The sequence below is a fragment of the Aythya ferina genome (genome assembly GCF_964211825.1).
Source record: "Aythya ferina genome assembly, chromosome: 9".
Classification (NCBI taxonomy): domain Eukaryota; kingdom Metazoa; phylum Chordata; class Aves; order Anseriformes; family Anatidae; genus Aythya; species Aythya ferina.
In genome coordinates this window covers 23,545,996-23,554,087 of record NC_140305.1, presented here as the reverse complement: position 1 = coordinate 23,554,087, position 8,092 = coordinate 23,545,996, and the positions used below count along the sequence as shown (strand labels likewise).

Below are 8,092 nucleotides of genomic sequence, written 5' to 3'. Positions count from 1 at the left end.
TAAACAGTGTCATTGCTGTACAAAAAGGTGATAAGCTAGTAGAGCTAAGTGAGAAGAGAGTATTTGTAAGATATTAGTAATATTAATTATGACCAAATGAGATTAAGAGCTTCATGAAGGAAAACATGGATTTTTTTTTATGTGCGCAGACACTGATGTCAATCTATTTATACAGTCATACATAATGATGAGAAGCAGTAGTTGTAACGGATTGTGGGAAGGATTACTTACTTTCCTCTATCAGTAAAGAGATTATCTAGTGAAACTTTGTATATTTGATTTTTAACTTTGGGAGTTTATTCAAGGGAAAGGAAATAGGTGAAGCCAACCGTGTTACCACAGAGATGGGAGAAGTTAAACTGACATTTGTCCAGTAATAGACTTGTAACATCTTAAATATCTGTTCAATAAGGAAGTCTTTCAGCCTTGTATAGAAGCACTTGTGATACACTTTTGTGTGTTTCAGGTTATTCTTTGTTATAGAGTATGTAAATGGAGGAGATCTAATGTTTCACATGCAGAGGCAGAGAAAACTGCCAGAGGAGCATGCCAGGTATGTCTAATTGCAGATTTCATCAGAACCATTGGTTTTCTGACACAGTGCAGTAGTGCAGAGATTATGGTGGTGAGCTTGCAAATCTTCTCCCGATCTTAAGAATTTAATAAATTTGAAACTGCATCCTCAGTTTACTGCTGCAAGCTACAATATTTTCTGTTTCAAAAAGGAGCTATAATTGGAATCGCTTAAGAATTGCTTGTATTAGCATTACTGTTGATGACTGCATCTGATTCTCATTTTTTTTTTCTAGAAAAACAGTTCTGTGGTACTTTTAAAATTGTCTAATCATAATGTGTTTCTTTTAGAACAACCATGAAGAGCTGTCTAGGCAAATGCTGAATTCTTCTTGCATGTATTTCATCTCAGGTTGAGGTGAAAGGAATGATTTCACCAGACATTAATATTACTTTTTTTTTAAAAAAAGTGTGTGTGTGTGACTGTGGATAGAAACAGTTGTATTATTACAAACAACTTATCTACTCACCTGGTGAAAAAATACAATGGAATACACAAAATGCTATTTAGAAAAGTATCATTCTACTAAGACTGATTTGGTGGTTTGTTTTTTTGATTGTTTGGGTAATCATTATCTCTTTCTGTTCTAGGTTTTACTCTGCTGAAATCAGCCTAGCATTAAACTATTTGCACGAACGGGGGATAATCTACAGAGATTTAAAACTGGATAATGTGCTACTAGATTCTGAAGGGCATATTAAACTCACAGATTATGGCATGTGCAAGGTAAGCTGCAGTTCCTTGCTAACCAGTAAAATCAACAATTAAGAAATTGTTCTAATTTAAAAGATGTAGAGACATAAAATGGTGAAGGTTCCAAGTATTTGTTTATCCACATGCAGATAGGCTGTATACTCATTTCAAAATGAGAACAGTTTATTCAGGACACTTGCATTAATTCCAAGTGCAGTCTTCAGTGGAGTGGGAGAGTGGAATCTCTTCCTAAGATTTATTTTGTCTCCATCCTTTTTTTTTAAAGGAAGGACTGAGGCCTGGCGATATAACTAGCACGTTCTGTGGAACTCCAAACTATATTGCTCCTGAAATTCTTCGGGGGGAGGATTATGGTAAGTTGCATTTTTCACTGCTCTTGTATAACTTTTGGCTTATCTCTTACTCAAGATGTTTGGCAGTGGAACATACAAATCTCCATCACACACCTGATCCATTTAACTCAACATTCTTTCTGAAAGAGTGAAAAAACCCTTCAAAGACAGGAAACATTACACCAAGCAAACGAGACACCATGCCTCCCACATCGTAACTTTTTACCAATCTTGAAGAATAGCATGGGTCTTCTAAACTTATTCTTGTTTATAACTATTTTATATACTCTTAAATATTTACTTGCTGTCTTGAATTGTGTTCATTTTTGGACCTTTGTATTTGGCAGCAGTGATCGTAATAAATGTATAGTAATAAATGTATTGCAAAGGGCTTAGATAATGGACATCCCTTTCACAATGTTCAGTGTTTAAAAAAATGAAATTGTCTATGCAATTGCTTGTTCAGGAAGTCCACATGATTCCTGAAACGAGATAAGAGAGTACAGAAGGCAAAGGGTTTACCGTGTATGTTTCCTCTACTTACCTTTTCTTCCTAAGCTTCCAGTGCTGTGCCAAGCAGATCTTTGATCTAACAGACTTCAGACTATATCAGTCTAAGCCTAGCTGCATTTTTTTTCTTTAGCAGTGCATAACAATATAGCTATGTTCATCTCCATAAATGACTGTCTTGCTACTATTAAGAACCATGTACTTCCTTCTTGTCCTTCCCCCGCCTCAGATAATGCACTGTTGGTTAGCAATGACTAAGCTTATATATAATCTAAGACTTTAGGGTTGTAACACCAACCTTTAAACCTGCTGAGTTTCCTTTTCTTTGTACGGCATTCCTTCTTACCCTGCACCCAATGAACCAAGTAATGTCTGTTACAGCTGTTACCTTTCCTCTATTCAGTAGGTCACACAGAACTACGTAATCAGAAATTTAATTGATACTTAAGTTTCTGAGCTAATTCTTCTTAATGCAAGTCTTGCTTTAGCCCTAAAAATGTATTTTTGCTCTAAAAAAAATTAATCGGTATTTTCTCATGTGAATTCTAGGCTTCAGCGTAGACTGGTGGGCACTTGGGGTACTTATGTTTGAAATGATGGCAGGCAGGTCACCATTCGATATTGTTGGAAGTTCAGACAATCCCGATCAGAACACAGAAGACTATCTATTTCAAGGTAAGTACAATGAATGTTCATATACTTTAGTGCTTTGTCTCTACTTACCTTTAATCTAACTTTAAAGATGCAAAGGCTGATGTGAACCTTGGTTTCTTGCAGTAATTTTGGAAAAACAGATCCGAATTCCCCGATCCCTTTCTGTTAAAGCAGCAGGTGTTCTAAAGAGTTTCCTTAATAAGGTAAGAGTTAAATCAGACAATTTGAGACTTCTCAAGAGAAGCTGTTTTTTAAAACCTGTTGACTAATTGTTGTGTAGCAGATGTACCTTATCTACTGTACACAGAGATAGGGTAGAAAAGGTGTGGACATATTGCAGAATTTTAATGGGGCTGGGAAATGTGTTTTAGATATTTCTCTTAGAACCTGAAGTTTTAGATTCTTAGTCTGGAGTTGAGAGTAAATTTCAAATTAAAAGGTTTAGAAATACTCTAAATAATTTCTTTAACTTGAGGAATTGGACAACTGTACCAGATTAGTATGGGTACTTAAATAGGAGTTCAGCAAATCACTCTGACAATTTCTGATGTCCTCCTTGAGGAAAATGCAGAGGCACTATGTACTTGCTATTTGCTGATAGTTAACTAGCCTGATAGTCAAAACCTGCATCCGTGGCAGTGGATTAGTCTAAGCACATGCTGGATTTTATTTAGTGAGTTGCAAAAGTGGGGGGAGAGTAGCAGGAGAAACCAGATTTGGTTAAAATTACTCAGAAGGTAATACTGTTTAAGAACACTGCTTCTGTTGCAGCTTCCTCCTGTCCTCCTGTATTGAGAGCTGTAGTGTTACAGCCTCCTAGTGGAAGGACTTGTTAAAATAATCTTTCAGCTGTATTTATCAGGAACTTGCAGTTGCTATCCCAGTGCAATTGCCTCACATAGGCAATCTGCTTATTGAGAGGGAAGAGTCAAATTCACTTGTGTGTTTCAGAGCTGGGTTAGATGACAGTACGTTTAAACAGGTCCAAATAAAAATGAGGATAGATGGGGTGGCTGTTTATATACAATTCAGTTATAGGCTTCCATATATTTGTGCCTGTTTCAGACAGTAAATTGGAACATTTTCCAAAATAAATAATGTTAACTTCGTTCTCCATTGCCCCTTGTGACAGAATTCATAACAATTCGTAACATCTCACAGAATTCATAATGTGTGTCTTTTTATTCACATGTAGGCTGTGGCACCAATTTAGAAATATTTTTGTTCTTGCACAGGATCCAAAAGAGCGTTTAGGCTGCCATCCTCAAACAGGATTTGCAGATATCCAGGGACATCCATTCTTTCGCAACGTTGATTGGGACCTGGTATGTGAATACCTGTTGGTCTGACTTACTTCCTTTGTACGCAGTGATAACTTGTTTTTGTTGTATGGGATGCCACAAAGAAAAAAACTTTCAAAAACTGTAAGCTCGTAACTGGTGTACCATAGTCATAATACAGAACCTTTTAATTCTTTTTACGTACTGTAAGTACAGTAGTTTAATAGAATGCTCACAGAAAGCATACAAAAGAAAATTAAGGGTAACTTCCAGCCTCGTTTAAAGATAATTCAGTAGGTTGTAACTCATTCTTGGTGTCACTAAATGCATTTATTCTTAGATGGAGCAAAAGCAAGTGGTACCTCCGTTTAAACCAAATATATCTGGAGAATTTGGTCTGGATAACTTTGATTCCCAATTCACCAATGAACCTGTGCAGCTCACTCCAGATGATGAGTAAGTAATACAGAATTTAAGACATTTTGATAAGTCAGTGAAGGAGTTAGATAACTTCATAGAATAGCTGTATTTATAGTACAGAGGGTGTATGTAAAGCAGTAAATAATTATTTCTTGTGTTAGTTTGGAAAATTCTTGTGTGACCTCATAGTAGGCTCAGAGTGGATGGATTCAATATTGTGCTATTGTACGATGTAAAAATCAGCAATTGGAAAGCTACTATAAAGAATTTTAGTTTAAGAAAGGATGAATAAGTGCTATTTTACAAGTTTTAATGGTATCACTTGAAAGAAACTAACACGTGAAGGAGAAGACCTGTTTTGTTGTGTGGTTTATTTCTGCATTTTGTTTCTCGAATATTGCTCCCGAGTGGTTTTGTCACTGTCGCAGGGGCTAGAAAAAAAGTTACAAGGAAAGAGAGGGTTAAAAGCAAGAAAGGGGGATGTTCTCAACTGCAGTCTATTGTAGAGGTCTATGTTTTTAAGACGAACTGCCAGCTAATCTTGCTGCTTTTGAATTTTGTTGAGCTAACAACTTTTTTTAATCTTAATAGTGATATTGTGAAGAAGATTGACCAGTCTGAATTTGAAGGCTTTGAATACATAAATCCTCTTTTGATGTCAGCTGAGGAATGTGTCTGAATTCTCCATTTCTGGACTGTGCCAATTGTTACTCTGTTTGTTTTTGCATGGATAAACATCTCTTCATTTGAATGCACTTGCATAAAAATGAATAACAAAACGTCATACCGTTGCCACCTAGTGTGGATTAGTCAGTAATTTTTGTATTAATTGTCGTCTGGGACAGTCGTCGTGCTGAACCTTGGGCTGCCAGAAGATTTAAAATGTAAACTTCCCAGCAGTCTTGCCAAACTTGATTCTTAATATGGACGTTGGTCTCTGGGGTTCCTGACTGAACAATGGGATCTGGCTGTATACTTTGCCAATACAGTGTTCTGATAAAGGAAAGTTTTCTTATTGCTTTAAGAATACAAATTGCATTAGGGGAAGTAATAAAATACCATTAAAGGACTTCCATTTTTCCAGCAAGACAAGTAAGACCTCATGACTTTTGTAGTTCTAAATCTAAATGTATGATAGCCCTGTTCTCCTTAGATGTCGAAGTTGCAGCTCCATCTTACAGCTACATTTGCCCTTCAGATTTAAATGACAGTAAGGAAAGCAGATTTTTTAACTGAATAGGTCAAGAATGGCTGTTCTCATAGAGTATATTGATCCTGTCCTAAAGGAGTTGATTAACTCAGTATTAGAATCAATAGGCTTCACTCCAAAATGATATACAAGGATTTGCACGCAGTTTGATACAGAGTGCCTTTCTGAGCCTGTCCCTTTCAGTGAGGGTTGCGTGGTATTCAGTGTCAGTTTAAGTAAGTGGAATTCAATTAATACTTCAAAAATTAAAATTAGTAGAGTGCAATTTAGCAGGAATGGGCAGCTAATACTGAAGAGTGCAGAACCTCATGCTATTATTTATTGCTTTCACAGTTTCTGTCTTACTGTATTAGAATTGCATACACTACAGCTATGGCCTAGGTAAGGGCATTGTTTCCCTTTTTTTATTTTAAATCTCACTGCCATACTGTTGCCGGTGGAAAAAGCACGTCTAGAAAAAAATAGGTGCTGTCCACAATGACTCCCTTAACTTTTCCATTTATAGACAGTAATTTGTAATCAAAATCAAACCTTACATGTTGGTAGTAAACTCAAATCTAATAGTAAAGCAATCGGAATAAATAGAACAGTTCAAACTAGGACTTTGTGGAGGTATATTTCTTACATTTCACGTTAGTAAACAGTGTAATATACAGCATGGCTTATTTTTAATGTTTGAGGAATAGTTTTGAATGTCTTAGGCTGAAGAAATGCCAAATGTATCACTTTTTTATTTTTATTTTGTATTTTTGGGAAAAGGGATTAAGAGATATTGAAGAAAAGAATCTGTGTTATATAAATAAGAGCTGTATGGCAGGCTGAGTGTTACTGAAAGCAGATTTAAGTGTCTGTAAACACACATTAGCAAACCTTATCTGAAGCTTTTAATAATATTTCTGTTTAGTCAATGTCTCTCCTTGAAAAATCCTTGTGTGGTGAAACTGTAAATTCATAGCACCAATCTTATGGTGAATTTTTTCACTTACACGTTAGCTTCAGGGGGAGAGATTGCACAATTGCACAGTAGTTGATAGTATGGGATTTGGTTCATACTTTTCTTCGCAACGTGAGTAGGAAACAAATATCGGACTGAATTTTCAAAACTGGGAAGTGATTGGAGGGGCTTCAATTTCAGGGAAACGTTGAACCTCTGCACTGTTAAGTCAGGTTCCCTTGAACTCAAGTTGTGTATTTTCAAATGTAAACTATCAGAGTAAACCTATTTCTAAAGAGCAGCTAGTAACTTCAGTGTGGTTAGTTCATGTGAAATGAACTGCTTGCATGCAGTTTTAAGATTGTGATCAAGTGTTTAGCCTTTCACTCTTACACTTGGGTGACTAGTTTAGACAGCAGGACTTAATTGGTATTAAACTTGGAAGTTACTTAAAGCAAGCAAGAAAAATGTTGTACAGTGGCTTAATTTCATATGGGGTATTATTAAGTAAAATGGCTTTACATAGGGAAGGGCATTTCTGCTGTTCATCACAGAAGTGTTATGGGGTAATACACTGTCTTTTGTGCTCAAAGCAAAAGAAAATGATAATGTTACAGAAAAGAATACCTTATTTATATATCTAACCATTGTCAATGAGATAAACTACAAAGGTCTTACATGACTGTAAGTCCATTCTTAAACTTTAATTTTCTCCAAAGTGCCATGATATTAACAGTTATTTTTCACTGTTGAGCATATAGCAAGTATCATGAATATTCAGAAGGGACGTAGGGTGTAAACAGTTCAGGGCAGTAGGCTTTGTTTTTTTGAATACAATGTCTGCATCAGAAGCATGATGTATTTATGTGGAGTTAACCTTTTTGTACACAAGTTGGATTCTTAGGTGCTCTGCTAGTTAATATTGTCACTATTTTCCTGTTTCATGTGGAATGTGGTCTTGAACATTGTTGTGTAATCATTCCCTTTATTTGTGCACAATTTTTACTTTAAATAAAACATTTACATTAGGCCTCTGTGTGTTAACCTCAAAAACAAATACTGCAAAACTCTGGCATTTGTTTGGGATCCTTGGAAGACCCGTAACTATCCAATATACCTCTGCCAGCCCACGTTTTCCAAAGATGTCTTGTACACTGGAATGCAGGTCCCTCACGAATGTGCTTCAGGAGCCCTATATTCATCGCGCTTTGTGGAGAAAAAGCATCAGTGTCACTTCTGTCTTTCCTTCCAGCACCAGTGATGAAACAAAACTAACACAGGCTTCAGTCAGCTGTGCATATACAAAAAAAAAAAAAAAAAAAGCCTTCAAGTAAAATTTAAAATGCAATTCTAGCTTGTTTGACCAAGGACCTTTTCCAGCTGGAGCTTCTAAGGCGTTTCAGCTGCTGGGGATTTGCAGTTCAGAGCAATGCTGTCATCATTGCACTTATCTTCGTCTGACTT

At 36.2% G+C, this 8,092-nt stretch overlaps 1 protein-coding gene across 2 annotated transcripts in view; it reads left to right on the top strand.

Annotated features, from left to right (window-relative positions):
• PRKCI (protein kinase C iota) overlaps positions 1–7,658 on the top strand; it is a 24,139-nt gene extending 16,481 nt beyond the window's left edge. For both annotated transcript variants that reach the window (XM_084530198.1, XM_084530199.1), the window contains 8 exons: positions 467–553; positions 1,165–1,300; positions 1,554–1,641; positions 2,680–2,805; positions 2,908–2,987; positions 4,020–4,109; positions 4,405–4,520; positions 5,076–7,658. In XM_084530198.1, the coding sequence (XP_084386324.1) occupies positions 467–553; positions 1,165–1,300; positions 1,554–1,641; positions 2,680–2,805; positions 2,908–2,987; positions 4,020–4,109; positions 4,405–4,520; positions 5,076–5,163 (811 nt within the window). In that variant the 3' untranslated portion in view covers positions 5,164–7,658. The remainder of the gene's footprint in view (positions 1–466; positions 554–1,164; positions 1,301–1,553; positions 1,642–2,679; positions 2,806–2,907; positions 2,988–4,019; positions 4,110–4,404; positions 4,521–5,075) is intronic.
• The last annotated feature ends 434 nt before the right edge of the window (positions 7,659–8,092 follow it).